This window comes from Propithecus coquereli, unplaced genomic scaffold (genome assembly GCF_000956105.1).
Source record: "Propithecus coquereli isolate 6110/MARCELLA unplaced genomic scaffold, Pcoq_1.0 Scaffold63, whole genome shotgun sequence".
Lineage (NCBI taxonomy): Eukaryota > Metazoa > Chordata > Mammalia > Primates > Indriidae > Propithecus > Propithecus coquereli.
Genome location: NW_012152285.1, coordinates 6586262 through 6605067, shown reverse-complemented (window position 1 = coordinate 6605067; position 18806 = coordinate 6586262). Strand labels below are relative to the sequence as shown.

General features: G+C 38.9%; 1 protein-coding gene across 2 annotated transcripts in view; it reads right to left on the bottom strand.

The window, feature by feature from the left end:
* Nucleotides 1-18806, bottom strand: part of PCGF5 (polycomb group ring finger 5) — a 113859-nt gene that overhangs the window by 53116 nt on the left and 41937 nt on the right. For both annotated transcript variants that reach the window (XM_012659740.1, XM_012659741.1), the window contains exon 2: nt 6619-6913. In XM_012659740.1, coding sequence (XP_012515194.1) covers nt 6619-6730 — 112 coding nt within the window. In that variant the 5' untranslated portion in view covers nt 6731-6913. The remainder of the gene's footprint in view (nt 1-6618; nt 6914-18806) is intronic.

Genomic DNA, 18806 nt, shown 5'->3' with positions numbered 1-18806 from the left:
ATAATATGCTGAAATAAAAAAAAAAATCAGTAGTTGTGAAAAGTCTTCTAAGTAGCCAAATGAAATCATCTTTTGTCTTTTCTACAAAGTTAGACTATACTTGTTTATAACACTTACATTGAAGCTTTGCGCTATTCCTGAACATACCTGTATGCCGACCATGACTTCTAGCCCCAAATACTTTTGTGCTTTAGGTTACATACTTTTTCTTAATCCAACATTGATATTAGTTCCAACTCATTCCGACCTAGATATAATTTATTCTCAGAAGTCAGTATAGAAGATTTCATTAAACTTCTGTTATCTCCTGAGTTTTGTCCTTTAATGTTCCCTATGATGCTTTGCTCAACTATTTAAACATTCCTTGCTACCTAATGTATAGTTTCAAAAGCTAAAAAACCATACATCTAATTCTTTAACATTAATGCGAACAGATGACATCTAGATTGTTTAATGCCTATAATTCTTATATTAAAAAGTCATCAAAATGAACACCATAAACACTTTCATAAATGAATGACTATTCTCTGCCAAAATACTGTTTGAAACATGTACCACCAGTATACCAATGAACTCATTTCTAATATAACCTAAAACATATTTGCACTTACTGAAACTATAATTTCTATTTAAGCCTTTGATTTTTATTCTAAAAACAGTTTTTACTCTAAAGAAATTTTATAAAGAGTATATTATTGGCAAGTTCAATTTATATCTTTTCTTCTTCATTCAGAGTAATAATAAATTCAGATCCTGACTGGGTATATAAGTTACACAGTCAAGAAAACATAGTTACAAAAGGTTTATTTTATATATATATATGTGTGTGTGTGTGTGTGTGTGTGTGTGTTAAATTAACATGTTGCTTAAAGAAATTTTGGAAAATAAAGCTAAGTAGAAAGAAGAAAAAATAAATTAGAAAAATGTCATAATGTATTATGCAGATGTGTCTGAGTCAGATATCCAGGACTCGGAACCAGATCTAGCATTTATTGGCTGTGTTACTTAACCTTTCTCGGTCTCGTCTTTGCAAAAAAACTTGGAATAAGTATCTGAAATGCTATTGCCCTTACCTTTTCATAGCTTGTTCCTTCCTATTATTTTAGTTTCTGCTCAAATGGTAACTCCCAAGAAAGACCTATTTTATTTTTCCTCATAGCATTTGTTACATACAACACCTGAAATTACATTCTTTGTTTATTACATATATCTGTCTCTCCTATTAGAACATAAATTCTATGAGGGCACAGACTATGTCTGTCATGTTTATTGCTGTGTTGCCAGTGGCTAGAATAATGATTGGCACATGTCAGTGCTATTCAACACTTGATGATTAAATAATATCACCTAACTCGAAGGGATCTTAGATTAAATAAAACAATAAATATAAAGCTCATAACCCCCCATATGACAAACATTCAACAAACAGCTATTATTCTAATAGTTTATTAGCATTTATTTTAATTATTATATGATTAAAAGTACAAGCTTCCTAGTTTAAGAGATGCTAATATTATAAATGTCTGGTCCAGAGCAGTTCTTCTCAAACTTTAGTGTACCACAGAATCACCTAAAGGGCTTGTTATTACAGGTTTCTGGCTTTCTCCCCAGAGATTGATTCTGTAGGACTACAGCGAAGCCCAAGAATTTGCACTTCTAATAAGCTCCCAGGTGATGCTGCTGGTAGATGCAGCCATTCCAGAGACTGAACTTTGAGAAGCATATGTATGTAGTGTAAGATTTTTAAATATTAAATATCAAAGTATGAGTCTTCTCTACCTTAAGCATTTGCGTATTTATGATACTTGTTCAAAAACATTAAATGGTTGGTAGTACTTAAATTTTGCCAGTTTATGATTAAGTTATTCCTTTATTCTTTACATATTACCACATAAAATCACCAAGTCTCTTGCTACGTCAACCATATTTAATTATAAATTAACGCTTCTTCATTGTGTAAGTTAAAAAATGAGTACAACAATGTGTTTGTGCAAAGAATTCATTCTTAGGTCGGGCGCGGTGGCTCACGCCTGTAATCCTAGCACTCTGGGAGGCTGAGGCGGGTGGATTGCTCAAGGTCAGGAGTTTGAGACCAGCCTGAACAAGAGCGAGACCCCGTCTCTGCTAAAAAATAGAAAGAAATGATCTGGACAACTAAAAATATATATAGAGAGAAAAAATTAGCTGGGCATGGTGGCACATGCCTGTAGTCCCAGCTACTCTGGAGGCTGAGGCAGGATTGCTTGAGCCCAGGAGTTTGAGGTTGCTGTGAGCTAGGCTGACGCCATGGCACTGTAGCCCGGGCAACAGAGCCAGACTTTGTCTCAAAAAAAAAAAAGAATTCATTCTTAGTTAAGGGATTACAGCCATCATCTCTGAAAAAGCAGAAAGAAAGCTTTCCTTTCCTGTACCACAAACTTCTATGTCTATAAACAACCTTTTATTCCTAAGAATCAACCTATGCAACCACCAGAAAATACACTTTAAGCAGCTTCAAAAAGTTTCTCAGGACCCTGGTGCAAAATGACAGAGCATCCCTTATTCTAGGGCCATCAATTTCTAGTCCCCAATCCAGTCTCTCCCTCTCCCTACCTAAGACCCACAAGATCCTTCCAGATTCTAGAAGATGTTTTTCGAAATTCATATTGCCTACATGCCTCTCAAGTTACCCATCTCTGCATTTTAATCTTTGAAAATAAAAATATATTATAATCAACGTATTAGCCATACATTTATTCATTTAAGCTTTACTGAGCACTCAAGTATCAGACATTAAGGAGACACTTAACCCAAATCTGTATGTGGTAGCAGGTGGGTGGCACATCTTAGAGTGGATGAGTTTTAAAGAATGGGTAACTGCTAGCTGGGCACAGAGCAAACATTCATTCCAAGCAAAGAGCAGAACCAAGTATCCACATATATGTGTGTAAGATGGTGGAGGAGAAGATTTAGGCAGAAATCAGTCACACTTAAGTAGCTTTAATTTATTCTAAGGGCAATAGGGTACCTTTAGGAAATTTTGGAGTAGGCTAAAAAGTGACAATGATTTAAAGACAGTTGGCTGTTTATAATTACTGCCACTCTGACACAGGTTAAGAATAGACTGCAGTGGCGTTGGTGAGAAGTAATGAGGGCTGGAATGAGAACAGGAAGAGGAAGAGAGAATTGAAGGGACAGATTTGAAAAATATTAAAGAGAGACCTGATAGGACTTTGTCACAGTTTTGTTAATGAGGGTAAAAAGAGGCAAGCATGGAGCATATTTCTTGCTTGGACAACTGAGTGTTGGCATCCCATTCATTTATGTTTAGATATATTGAGTTCCAGGTGGCTTCGGGACATTCAAGTGGACATTCAGTAGGATTCTATAGCTGAGAAGAAAGGTTTAAGCCAGAAATAAAGATCTGAGAGGCATCAGCATAGTCTCAGAGTAGATAAGGAAAGAAAAAGATACATTCAAATATGTGTGTTAAAATTTTTTATGGCTTATAAGAAGTTTGCCTGATAGATTATAAATTCCAAATTCGTTTTATTTATTACTCTACCCCAGAGGCTAGCAAAGTACCTGACATGTAATTAGTTTAAATAATTCAATAATTATTTGTGTGAACACATTTATTTCCTTACATTTGTTAGGTTATTAAAATTATCTCACAGATATGTTAACTATGGTTAATGTGGATTGAGTTCATCTAGCATTAAGTGATCATTTAAAGCTAAAACTCGTTTGTGTTTGAAAATCTTAACTCATTTTAAAATTTTATCTACTTATCAAATTGTCCTTGGCCTACTGAAGGGAAGTGGTATTAGCAGGTGAAATACGAGTCTAGTTAAAGATATGACTTTTATGATCCCTTTCTTTTACATCTCCTTGCCAGGAGCCTGGGACACAGGGCTGCTCCACCATCCCTGCTTCCCCCTTCCTTTTGACAGGCTCACCCTTTGGGCCCTTCCTTCTGCATCCACAGGGCAGCCAAGCAATGCTGGCTCCAGAATTTCTCTATGGGAGAATAGGGGACCAGCAACCTATTTGGTCTGAGGAGGAAAGAGAAAAATAGAAATGCATTTGCATAGTAATTTGAAAGAAGACTAAAATAACTTCATTTATCCATATCAAAGCAGTAGAGCCACTAATGATCCCCACCTCCTACCCAGATGCAGCCCTCAGCACCTCTACTAAAGCCAGGACCAAGGGCTACTGTCCCTATCTGCGAAGGCCTAGGACCTGCAGCTTTAGGCATTTCACAAAAACACTCCAGTTCCTTCTTTTGCATTTCATTCTGGTCCAATATCCTGATACACATCTGCTATTATATCGTCCTGTGTCACATCTTCATTGCACTTCTCAGTATTTGAATTTATTTTGTACATTTCTTAATTTGGTTACCCTTTCTTCACTTGACCAGATGGTCCAGAAAGGCAGATTCCATGTCTGGTTTTGCTCACCAATAATAAAGTTTCATTTATATATTTCACACTTGAATAGTAAGGCCAAAATATTGACATTTTCTTACGAGTTTTCATAGGAAAATGTTTACTGATTCTTTAGTTAACTCTTTTTTTTTTTGAGACAGAGTCTTTCTCTGTCACCCAGGCTAAAGTGCCACGGCATCAGTCTAGTTCACAGCAACCTCAAACTCCTGGGCTCAAGCAATCCTCCTGCCTCAGTCTCCCAAGTAGCTGGGACTATAGGCACACACCACCATGCCCAGCTAATTTTTTTCTATTTTTATTAGAGACGGGGTCTCGCTCTTGCTCAGGCTGGTCTCCAACTCCTGAGCTCAAGCGACTCTCTTGACTTTAAGTGATCCTCCGCCCTTGGCCTCCCAGAGTGCTAGGACTACAGGCATGAGCCACAGCACCCGGCCCATCTCACATCTTATTACCTTGGCTGAAGGCCCTATAATCTTTAAGCCGACCTACAGTGATAGGCTTCTAACTGATTTGCTGTTCCCTAAACCTGCCAAGCATATTCCCACCTCAAGCCCTCTGTACTTGCTGTTCCCTCTACACAGACTGCTCTTCCCATATATCCAGAGTTCAATCCCTTCAGGTTTCTATTCAAATGTCATCATATCAAAGAAGCTGACCCTTTCACTCTATATAAAATAACCTCATCTCTCTTATCTACAATCTTGCTTTGTTTCTCTTCATAGCATTTATCACTAACATGGCGTATATTTATTAGTTTTCCCTACTAGAATGTAATTCCCTACTTCTTGAGCAGAGATTTTTGATTATCTTGTACCCTGCTATATTCTCTGTGCCCCAGAACAGGGCCTGATACATAGTAAGTACTCAGCAAACATCTGTTCAATGATAGTTAATTATTAACTGTTTAAGTTAAATAATGATACAGGGTAACAGCAAATTAATAATGCAAGACAGTTCATAGCTAATTGCTAATTGAATCCCAAAGGAGTATATACCAGTGCCACTTGGGGAGCTTTTCCAAAATACACATGCTCAGACCATACCACAAGACCCACCATATAACAGGTGCATGCTTAATAGCTTCCCAGGTGATTCTTTTTTTTTATTGTGGTAAGATAAATGTAACAAAATTTGTCACGTTAACCATTTCCAGGTGATTTCATTTTGTACCCATTTAAAACTACTGCTAGAATATTATGGCAGTTCAGCAGAGTGAGAATAGCTGAAAAGGAAGGTTTACTAAAAAAAAAAAAAGTATCATGTTATATTAGAAAGAGCATGGTCTTTGAAGTTGAATACATGCTCATCACTCATTAGCTGTGAGACTGGGCAAGTTATTCAACTCTTAGCTTCCACATCCACAAAATGAAGATAATCTCTATACTCTCTTCCCCCTATGTCCACTCTTCAAACTGCTCCAAGGTTATTGTGAAGCAAAATGAAATCAACTATATAAAGTATCTACTTTGATGCACATAATAGGCAATAAACTAGAATTTACTGGAATTGCTTTCATTGAAATAAAAAATGAAATCATACTGGCAGAAACACCAAAAGTATCTGTAATACTGGCGTAAGTGGCTATAAAAACATCTCTTTCTTTTCCAATAAGACAGGTGAGAATGAAATTTGTTAGGAGTTCCATGCATATAATATTAGAACAATGATTCTCAAACTTGAGAGCATGCTTCAGAACCACCTGGAGGGCTTGTTCAAATACAGATGGCTGGGCCCACTCCCAGAGTTTCTGATTCATTAAGCCTAGGGTGGGGCTTGATAATCAGCATTTCTAACAAGTTCCCAGGTGATGCTGATGCTGCTGGCCTAAGAATCCCATTTTAAGAATGAGTAAATTAGAGTATGCATATTCTAACAAAACCTCTGAGATTTTTAAAATAAAAAACCTGAAATAGTTCACTTTCTAAAAAACTATAATCAATAACATGCTTATGATTTTTAGAAATTTTATGATCCAGTAAAAGTCAACTACTAAGATTCAAATAACAAAAGAAAAATTTCATGCCAATGGTATCCCAACGACAAATATTCTCAAAATTAATTCAAAGTTAATTCTTAGAATATTCATTTTTTAAAAGTTAGCTAGACAGAAACAAAACATGGCAGTTTTAAAAGAACAAATGAACATGTAACTTTTGATGGGTAGATTACCCAAAAGAATACTTACAGGTATGGAGGCATTCCGTCACTGTCGTTGGCTTGATCAGATACCCTTTACAGATATAGCAGGTAATGTAAGGATTGAAATCTTTCACCAAGTGTTTCCTTTGAGTAGCCATTCGTGGTTAGCTGAGACTGGCTTTAGTAGTTCAGGCAAAGAAGGGTACTAAGTAGATGCAACTCTGATCCCAGGAGCTGGTGTGGTGTTCCTAAGAGGATGTCCCGAGGCATGAGAACTAACATCCAGATTTATCATGAGATAGCTGATCATCACTCCTTTTGGTGGTTCTGCTTCCCCATATCTGTTTCCAAAATTTTAAAAAGATGAGAGAAAAAGGTGTCAAATTCCTCATATTCTATTAACAGCAAGTGTTACATGTTCCAAACTGGGTGAATAGGTGACTAGAACATATCCTTCACTGCACCATTAACTTGTAAATTGGCTATAGTTTAATTCAGAATAATGACAAATTCTTCCAACCCTGGAGCTTCAACTATCACCTCTATACTAATGACATCCAAAGCTATTAACTCCAGTTTGATAGCTTTACCTCTTCAGTAATGCATTTTAACTATCTGCTTGACTGCTCTATTAGGAATCCCTGCTAATACAAGTTAGAAGATTAAAAACTGAAGTTATCATTCTCCCTATCAAAATGTTCTGTTTCCATTTTGCACCCTACATCCAGTTAGTAGTCAAATCAAGTCGATGTCCTTTTCCCTTCTACACACAGCCACTCTACTTGTATATTACCTCTCCACCTGCAGTCCATTTCCTATTCTATCAGGTGTATTTTATTCTATCACATTTGGGCCATCGTCTTAAAGAATGTCAGTGTCTCCTCTTTACAAATAAAAAAATGTTTCTGTTTGTCTCGTATGTCCCTCCACAGGTTTACCTTAACATACAGACCCTTTCTTCAGGCAAACTGAAGAGATCACTCTTCTCCACTCTAGTGGCTCTATGCCCTCTATCCAAGAAGCCCTTCCTCTCCTCTGCATCCTATCTATCCACTAAAATCCTTCTTTGATGCTAACTTCAGTGCAATCTTTCCCTAGTTTTTTAACCCCTACTTCTCTCCTGTTACATTTTCCTTTTATCTTGATTTACAGTCACATTCATTCTTTACTTCCTCTATTAGAATGAAAAATCCTCAATAGAAACCAGTTACATTTATTATAGCAGATATATAACCTGGGCAATGTTACTTTCCTACATCTCAGATTTTTAAATCATAAAAAGAAAATAACAATGCCAGCCTCCTCGAATGGTGAGGATTAAATGAGACAATATACATAAGGCTAGTATACAGCAACAACTGAATGTCATTAATTTTTCTAGAAACGTTTTGCATGGTCGACTTGCATATAAGGTTACTTGAAAAGTTTTAAGGGTTTCTTACAGTGAATGCGTCCTCTCAGAAAACACAACATGAAAGAAGGTATTGATTTTCCTAAGTTTATTCTAGAAACAAGAACTTCCCCCCATTTTAGCTGTTAACTCATTGGCAAGCAGAAATTAACTGTAAAAGTAAAAAGCATCATCATCAACACATACCCACTGCGAATGTGCAAGGAATAAATTCTGCGTATAATCATCCTATCCGTTCAGGAAATCGTGTTTGAGGGTGTAACAGAAAGAAAACATAATTAACAGACGGGGGATCAGGGTTCTGGCCCTTAGCCTTGCATGACCTTAAGCAAAGCATTTAATATCCGTGCCTGGGTCTCGGCTTCCTCCTCTACACATTTGGTATTAACTGCCCTGCGTTTCCCACAGGTTTGCCGTGAAGCTCCAAAGTAAGAGAAAGTCCTCTGAAAGAGAAAATGCCCGGTCCCGACCTGCGGTGGTAGTAAGATCACAAGGCACTGAGCCCTGTCACCAAGACAGTTAAAGGAAAGGAGAAGTTGCTGTGACAGGGCGGGGAACTTTCTGCGTCCGCCCGCGGGACCCGGAGGCTCAGCCCCGTGCGTTTCCAGCGCCCGCCCGGCAGGTGCGCGGGCCCAGGCCCCGCCGACGCGCCGCTCGGGCCCGACCGGGCCGGGGCTGCGCGGGGAGGACCAGCCGCCTCCCCCGGGGCCGGCGCTGGCGGCCCGCCGCGCTCCCAGCCCGAGAGTGAGGGCTGGGCTTGGAAGTCCCGCGCCCCCAGCGAGTGGCCCTGGCCCCCGAAGGCTCTCCGTGCTCCAGGCGGGGCCGCCGCGGCAGGTGTCTGGAGGTGCCTCTCCTGCCTGGGGCGCAAACTTGGGCTGGGAGACGAGGGCGGCGGCGTCCCGGGCCCTCTCGAGCCCACCCGGTACCTACCCAGCGGCCGCCACGGACGCCACTCCTCGCCCGCCACTGCGCCGGCCTCAGAGCGAAGGAAAGTGAAAGAGAAACAGCGCCCGGCGCGGCCTGGCCGGTCCCCGCGCCCCGTCCGCCCTCCCCCTGCAGGCGGGAGCGCGCCGGCTCCGCAGGGCCACTCGGCTCGGGCCCGATAGGGCGCGGCGGGCCTCGGGGCCAAGGCCCGGTGCCGCCTCCAAGGGCAACTCCGCCCCCTTCCAACCGCCGGCGCCACCCGCGCGGCCGCCAGGACACGCCCACCGCCGCCAGGACACGCCCACCGCCGCCACGCCCGCGGACACGCCCGCCGGCCCGCGCCCCGGGCAGGTGCAGCGGCCGCCCCGCCAGCTCTCCAGCTGCGGTTCCTGTGCTATCGGTAGCTTTGTCCAAATTTTATCTAGATTCTTAACCTCACCGACTCCCGCCCCCGGTTGTTTTCATCATAACAATGACTGGTGTATTTTCCCTGGCCAGTTTAAAAGCAACGGTTAGTGTTGACACTGAGTCACCCTGCTTAAACTGTCTCCTCCGCTGCGTCTTCCCCAAGTCAGTCCCACCTGTGCCAAAGTGAAGACGAAGTCCTCCCTCGATTTGCATCTTACTTAAAAACCACTAATGAACTTGTTACTGTAGCGTGGGTCTAGAGATCATGATCGTTGACAATTATAAGCAAATGAGAACGGAGTAGAGGGTGGGGTTGGGAGGGAGGGTTAGTGGTAAAGAATTATTCCCGTTTGCAAGTTCAAAACAAAGACCCCAGTACTCTTCCTAGCGGACTTTGAGATTTACAAGAGACCATTCCTTGCAAAAACATTCATTCATTCAAAAGTGTGCATCAAAGGACTCCTCAAAGCAATTTAATCCTATTCTACTGCATTGCACAAATTCTACTACAAATTTCTACTACAACCACAATTTTGCTACATATAAATTAGACCTAGTCCTTTGCTTCCCTAGAAGATTGCAATCCACTAATCCTAGGATAGCAGGCAAACCAGCGCGGTCTTCATTAGTGAAACAAAAGTTAAAACGAACATCCCAAAGGAAGTCAGCAAAGGGCAACTTTCAGTCTTTTGTATCAGAAAGAGGAAAAAGTGTTGCAATTACATAATCATCGCTTTTGTAGAAACCAGAGCAGTGATGGCTAAAGAAATGACAATAATGGGGGCGAGGGATAATTGTCAGTGCAAAGTTTATCTCCAACTGACAGGAGTCATTTCTTATAAGAATGATAGATTGTGGAGATGACACCAGCAGCAAACCAATGAACCCAACCACCACTGGTCCAGCAGCCATACAGGTGTTCAAAGATCCATTTCAAATTTAAAATGCTCCAAATATACTTAAATAATGAAAAAAATTTAAATGCATCAAGATATAGACCAAGGCAGCTTTTGAAACTATCCATTTTATGATCAAACCTATGTAGATATAAGTTTTAAAAATGCTGTTTTCGGTATCACAGCAGGAGCAATACATTTTCTGAAACAGCTTTAAATGACCACATTTTTACAGCCCTTTTAAAAACCATTTTGCAAAACCATACATGCCAATTTTGAAGCTGAGATCAACTTCAATAAGTCACAGCAATCACAATGAACACAGAAAACAAGTCAGGTCAAATGACTTTATAGCAGAGCTACCCCTAATATCTTTATCAATATGTGAAAAGTCACCCTATTTCTAGTGTATTTAAAATATGCAATGTAAGATATTACTGTATATACTACAACATATACAAAATGACTTGGTATTTTTCTATTTTGTACCTAAACCTATTTTAAATATGTTTATAAAGAATAATACTTAATGAAGTCCAAGGGGCTTAAATGTGATTGGTGATCAACAGTGAGGTTAATCAGCATTCCTGAAGGAAATGAGCTTTAGGGTGGATATTGGGAGGACCTAGATTAGCAATGAAGGAAAGGGTCACAAATCCCTTATATAGCAGTACCTGAAGATGGATGTGTTGGTGGGGTTGCCATAATGAATTTGGGATGGGGGAGAATTATAACCTTTGTAAGGAAATCTATGCTTTATGTCCCCAGAAGCAGCACAGTTTATAATAAAACCTTCTGTGGTTTCTCCTCTGCCCTCTTTAGCAACCACCCACCTCTCCCACCCCAGTTAAAAAATTGCACACACACAAAAGCAAAACAAATAAAAAACTCAAACACTTGTCTGGTTAAAAAAAAAATAACAAAAGTAATGGCAATAGGGAATGTTACAAAAGGGCAACTTTCATGAGCTATGTGTAGATTCTAAGTATTTAAACATGGGACTTTCAGCTGCTGTGTTGCCTCTCCTTCTCCCCTGGGGCTGCTTTCTAGTTACATACCCTTTATTCACTTGGTTATGCCAGTGGGGGCAGGGGACAAACCAAGGAAGCTACCAAATGAAGGGGTGGCTCTGATAACAATCTCAAGTACCAATGGGACCCTCAAACAAAGGCCCGGAAGCAACTGGATATACAGGATCAGGAAAAAGAAAAGGCAGTCCCCTTATCAATAATCTACTTCAGCTTTCTCATTTTACAGGTGTAGAAATCAAGCTCCTCAGAAGTGGCAAATTCATAATCACAGAGCTGATTCTGGTAGCACCAAAACTAAAACAAAGGTACTGGTTCATTTTTTTTTTACACCTCTTGAGAGAACTTTTCAAGTCCAAGAATCGAAGAGAGGTCTGGTAAGAAACAGATTAATTAAAAAAAAAAAAAAAAAGGAAGAAAGGAGGAGAAGAATGAAGGCAGGGAGGGAAATAACTGTCTGGATGGCGCTTAGGAGTGAACTAGCCACTGGTGGTTTCCTATTAAAGAAGCATAATCCCAAAGTGATTACTGTTTCACTTGATTATTGACCCAGGCTCTTCCAGGGAGCCACAAATGCCTCTTAATAACCCTTGGAACCACTTGGAGTTGTGTATCTAACAAATATTTTCATTACCTTATATTTTTAATCTAGAATTTTTTTTAATCTTCATTTAAGGCTTGGCAATGGGTGGGTAGTTCTTTCTATACTGAAAAGTTCATGTTCCTTTCTTGTCTAATAAATTCATCATTAATTAACTTATTTTTAATAGCATAACTTATCTGAAAAATAGAATTATATATTTACATTCTCCTGAAATATTAAATAAGATGAATTTTTCATTATTATAAACTATATACTTAAGTATGCTGTTTAATCTTTTAACAGTATCTTTAACATATAAACTATATAAACTACTCTCTATAATCTAAAAGTCTTCCTATAGAGATTACAGAAAATAGTGAAATTTAACATAAGTGTCCTATTGGGTCCAAATGTATGTATTGTATGACTATTAATATTGTAGCTCAAAATCTATGGCTGCCTAAAATTAATGATGGAGGAATGGGAGGGGAACAGAGAACTGAAGGACTTCCAATCACTCTTGACCATGTCTCTTCTTCTCTTACAGCACCCCTCCCCCACAATCCAATAATACTGGAGGACTCTCTCTGCTAAATGTCTCCTAAATCCATCTATTTAACCTACTCTATTCAGATCACTATCATCACTCCCTCCGTTACTCAGTGAACTCTTAAGTAGTCTTCCTACAGCGCTCTTCTTTGCCAAACCATCCTCCATAGCACAGCCAGAGGATTGTTTCTAACTACAAATCTGATCACGCTGTTTCCCAGCTTTAAAAACCCTCAGGTTCAAGATAAAGCCCAAACAACAAGGCCATCCAGATGCCTGTCACTTTTACAGCCTGCTATGCTCTGGCAGCAATGAACCTCTTTACCCTCTAGCTAGATAGATGGGTGTTCTTCCAAATGCGAACCCTGTCCTAATCCCCTCCCTCACTCTTCCCCATCCCTGCTAAATCTGGCCAACCTTATTCATACGTCAGATATCAGGTGATTTCAAAGGCCACCCTCCCAGACACATCAAAGCTGCTGAGGAACCTCCTTTACATACACAGACCATATACATACATAACAACTCATCTTATCCTCTCAAATCAAGGATCACACTGTCTTGGATTATCTGGTTTACTAATCTGAACCTCCTCCTAGAGTGTAAACCCAGTGGATCCACCTCTTGACTGTACATCCCTGGCAGAGTGAATGGGAAACAGTAAGCCTTCAAATAAATATTTACTGAAAAACTGAATAACTGCACACACTCGAGACAGATCCTATGCATTCTTTCTTGGGTTTCTTCTTGGAGGGATCTTTACAAAGGATGTGTTAAGGCCTAATTCCTGCCTTCTAGGACTGTTAATTAAAATCACACCAGGGAGTAGAGACTTATCCACAAGAAACAATTATGGAACAATATATCAAAATGTATTAATAAGGTGTTAAATGGAACATAATCAAGTGACAAAAGCTCCAGTTGAAAGAAGGAGCACCTATGGGTGGTCAAGAAATTAGTCCTCTATGCCTACTCTGCCAGTTACAAAGACAAGGCACAATCCCAAAAGCTATGGGAATGAATGATAAATGGGAAAGCCAGAAAAAAAGAGAAATTAAGTCAGTATGAGTACAGGGATATAGCATTAGGTATAGGGGCAAGATGAGTCTGAGAAAGACCGTGAAGCTAGATAAATATTTTAAAGTACTTTAAATACATTATGTTAAAGAGAAGGACCAACAATTTTTTTTTCTCCTTTGGGAGACAGAAAAAACTAGCTGTGTTTTCTTTACCATGATGTCAACAGTTGGCTGGAACAAGTTTCAGTCGTACTGGAAGAACAGAGAGTAAAACCAAAATAGATACAAACTATAAGGAAAAACTGGATTTATTCCAATCATCAGGGTGGCTATGATATTTTAAAAAATCTTTCCAAACCACAACTGTTATTTGGGGAAATCAGATTAAAAATTCCTAAGGACCATAAATGGACAAATTACTTAAATGCAGAAAGTAAGGCTGCACCATCAAATCTGAATGTAGATTATTCTAAATGATATGGTATTGAAGCTTTTGTGGCATAAACGATCAAATGCTACTATCAAATGCCAGAGGACATTAGGCATAAGAATTGAAGGAAAAGTTTTGATTTTACAGGTAGCTGTGGTTTAAAAGAAAGGAAACTGGAACCAGAATCAAGATAACCTGGTTTTTAGTCAGAATAAGTCGTTTCACTTCCTTCAGATTCATTGTCTTCCTATGAAAATTGAGATTAGTATCATCATCTTAATAACTGGTCTACAGGGAAGATTTTCTTTACATATGTATGTGTTGGCATAATGAACATGTAGAATTAAATGAGATGAGAGGTAAGAAATGCTTTTTAAGTTATAAACTGTAAAGCACTATAATATAAGAGTAGTCATTTTGTGGATCTGAATAGCAGCTGAATAGCACCTAACAATGCTGTACCACCCAGCAAAGGTCCTGATACTGAGATCCAGTTAAAGAATATTTGTAGAATGAATGAACCCTAGAACAGCATAGACTTTAATGGTCAGAAAGTACTTTCCTCTGAACTCAGTATTTATCGCACACAATTTTTAAAACCAAATGGGGAAACCTAAATCTTTCACTAAATAATTCAAAGTTGTGCAAAGGAAACTAGTTCCAACAAAAATTTTAATAATTCGGGTTAGTTCAATGTTGCAAAAGTGGTATGTTAAGACTTTATTTACTCCCAAAATGTTTTCCATTATAATACAAATTCTCAGGTGGGGTCATAATTAAGCCCACTTGGGCTATCAATTCCCAGCTCTGCCAGGATTAGCAGACTCCTTGGTCCAAAGGAAGAAAGAAAGGTCGAGGAAGCACAAGAGGCTTTAATTATGAATTAACACTAATTAAGCAGTGCATTAACAGTAACACTTTGCTGGCTGGGAGGCTGGGGAGCTAACAGGAGGGAGGAAAGTACAGCTGAGGAGACAGTAAAGCTCCAAAGATGGACAATCTTCTCCCTCCTCCTACTTCACAATTCCATCTTGGACCAAAACAACAGCAAAAAAAAAAACAAAAAACAAAACCCCAAAACCTTGTGAAAATAAAAGGTAAATCAGTGTGTTCATTCTGTTTTCAACTACTCAAACGCTTAATGACAAGGATACTGATTAATTTTTGCTCACATTTGCAAAAAACCGAAGAGAAAATTGCTCTAAATTAAAGCAGGAAGACATTAGCCATAATATTAGAAATTCGTAATTCTTGACATTCAAGGTGGTACGCCTTACAATAGTCTCAGAAGCTGTGATAACTTGTCCTTGATAGTTCAAGAAGAAAGAAACAGTATCTGTCTTGAATGGTTTCTTCTGTTGAAAGGGGTTATCTTAGATGACTGGAAAAGGTCCTTTCAAGTATCAAATCTTTGATACCTTCCTGAGGAGAAGCCGAAGAAAAACCAGTATCACAGCATCTTCAGTTAGATAACAGATCAGAACACAAGATGGCTGCCTAGAAGAGTAGTTAACAGAGCATAAGCTGCGTGAGGAAAAGGCTTTTATCATCATTGCTGCATCCCCAGAATTGAGTCCAAAACATAACAGGTCCTCATTAAATATCCGTTGAATGGATGAATGAATGAATGGATGGATGAATAAACAAATGAACAAGCAAAGAAATGAAGTCTGACTTTGCAGTCAAAAGTGCCCAGGCCATGTTCAAATTCTGGCACAATCTCTGTTGGCTTTATGTTCTAGGGCAAACCACCATTCTCTGCCTCAGTTTTCTTATCATTTCACTGGCCATAATAAAAGTGCATATATATCACACAGGCATTTTTATGAGGTGCAATGATACAATTAACATATATGGTGAGCAAACAAAGGCTTGCTGAATTCAAGAATTTCATATCTATACTGTTCCCTGCTATTTGGATAAAACAATGAAACACGAGGACATAACTTAAGGCCTGATGACAAACAGAACAAATGCCTTGCTACACTTTGCTTTTAGAATGTACATGGAGGAAAAAGTTAGTCAACTAACTTTCCAGGCAGGTGCCCCTCTTCCCCCTACAAGAATTTGAAAATAAGGTTGCTCTTTAAGAGGCAAATGAGTAAAATATGAAAATTATGGGTTAAATTAGCCACCTCAAGGTGAAAACAAGAAATGGGATGTGCACAAAACTCTAGAGTTTTACAAACATTCAAAGCTCTAATTGTGTAACCTGGGTATAGTCTTAGGAAGGCAGTACTGAAACATGACATATTTAGTAAACTAAAACATAATCAGCTATATTCTGTCCTGTCTGGAAAAAAAGTTTATGTAAATAGAAAAAGAATGACCAGCAAGGAGCACAAAAAAGGGAAGTACAAAGAGCAATATCTTGGCAGTGTGTAGGCAACACTCTATGGGATAGGAAGACACTGAAGTTGGCCAACATTGAACTAGCCACCAGAAGAGTGTGCTCAGATGATACCCTGAAGTGGTTAACTGCACTGAAATTATTCTCCTCCATCTTAGGCTCTCATTCCAATGCCCACAAAGTGACTTCCTAAATATTAATTTGCCTGCCCCTTGTGCCTAAATATTGGAAGCAAATGCCCTGAACTGCAAAATTTATATTTCATTACTACATTCCACTGCAAATGAAAAAAGTCTTTCATTTTTAAAAAAGGTAAAGAAAATCACCAGCCAAGAGTAAGACACTTGGCAAGTCATTTCAGGATCCCTGATCTTCCCATCTATAAAACTGCTTTAGATTTGGGATACATAATCTCTAAGGATGCTTCCAGATCTTCAATTACATGGTTGAACAGGGGTCAGCAAATTTTATCTCTAAAGGAACAGAAAGTATCTTAGGCTTTGAGTGCTATATATTATAATTTGTGTCACAACTACTCAACTCTGCCCAAGTAGGGCAAAAAGTGCCAAAAACAATATTTAAACCAATTGATGTAGCTGTGTTCCAACAAAACTTTATTTAAAAAACAGGCAGCAAGCCAGATTTGACTCTTTGGATGTAGTTTGCTAACTCTTTATCTAGAGAATATCTTCTGTCAACATGTACAGATGACAGCATTTTAAAAGTTTCCTGTATCCCAGGATTGATAACTTCTAAAATTCCGATAAACTCTTGATGACAGTTTCAAATCAGAACATTTTTAGTGCAGCATCTTTTAATTTTATGATTTCTAATTTTCAGGCAATGAGTAGAATGTAGTAGTTTAACTACCAAATGGTGTCATCCTCCTCCACCTATCAAACAGCACAGAGAGTTAGAAACTGTCTTTTATTCTGCTTTCTAAAGGTCTGTCATAATTTGATCTTTCTCCTACGTCACAGTGGAGAAAGTTTATCAAAAAGGGAAAAGGAATATGAAATAAAAACATTCTATTTGCCAAAGATCAGGCTTAACCTCATACCTCTGACTTCAAGATACTAGAGTCCTAGTGACATATAAAGAGAAAGTACAGTGTTTTCCCATTTTACCTGGGATTCTAGGGTGCTGATCTAAGAGAAAACAGGGCTTAAAGCGGTAAGCTATCTGCTTCCATACTTACAGAGTGCTGCAAGGTGGCCTGACCTCAGGAATTCACGCTGGTGAGTGCTATCTGTCAACTCCAACCTCACCGTGGCCAGAGTCAGCAGCCTAGATTGTGGTCTGAGAAGAGGCTCTGAAGGACAGGATGGTGAAACTTCACCATCCCCTCTCCTTCCAAAGACAGCAGCTGCAACAAGAGAGGGTATGTTTGAAAATAAGGATACTGCAGCTGTGCGAACCAGATCTGGCCTGACAGCCTAAGGAGAAAAAGATATGCTTTTATTTTTATGATGCTAAAACAAGGGCATTTAAGCTGCTGACAAGTAATGACAATATTCTCTCTATTTCTAGCTTTTTGGATGACTATTATTTGCAAATCGAGAAGAATCTGTGAACAAGGAAAAAGAGTATCAAAGTACCTTTCATACAAGTTTCCAAGACTGAGGTCCATTCACCACCTACATTGTTTAATTACAACAAGGCTTTGATATCAGATCATTTGAATATTGCCATTTTAATTTACTAAATTAAGAAAACTACAGAAAAATCCAAGGAAGATAAGTAATTATGTGTATTTACTTATACTTTTAAAAAGCAAGTTTTGTCAAGAACCGTTGTTCCTGATTTGAACAACTTACAGTGACACTTCACTTTCTAAACATGCTAGGGTGATGCTTATCTCAAGTACTAATGAGGAAATTAAATGGAACTTGATGGTTATAAATTAGTAGATCACCACTTCCTTTACAGGATTTCCTTAACTATTCTTTAATCCTTTTCACCAATGAAGTCTGAAGTGTTAAGTGGAGCAATCGTTTCTACTAGAATAGGAAAGATCTTCTGTAATTAGAAACTGAACTTCCAAGCACAGGCATGAGTATGCATGTGTATGAATTCTTTATGTCAAATAAGATAGTTCACTTTAGACACATCCAACATACACTAGCCATTAACAAAACTGAAAAAACAGAATTTAGCTTTTGAAAGTTGAAGTTTATAATACACATACTTGACAACAATGTAAATGTTTTATGTTTCTGTACTTTGTTCATTAACTTCATTATTTTCGTGTGCCACATTAAGTGTTACATATCACATGTTAAGCATTACACAGACTTATTCTAGATGTCTTTTATGGGTTGCATTGCGTTCCCCCAAAAAGAAATATTGAAATCCTAACCTCTGGTACCTGTGAATGCAAATGTATTTGGAAATAGAGTCTTTTTGAAGGTATAATCAAGTTAAGATGAGGTCACAGTGGAGTAGTTGGGCTCTTAATTCAATAAGACTAGCATTCTTATAAGAGGAGGAGAGACAAAGAGAATGCCATGTGAAGACACAGAGGCACAAAGAGAAGACGGTGGCCATGTGTCAGCAGGCAGAGACTGGAGCAGCAGCACCACAACTGCTCCTTGCAGGGGAGGGGAAATTCCCTCCAGGGTGTTTCCACCAGAAGA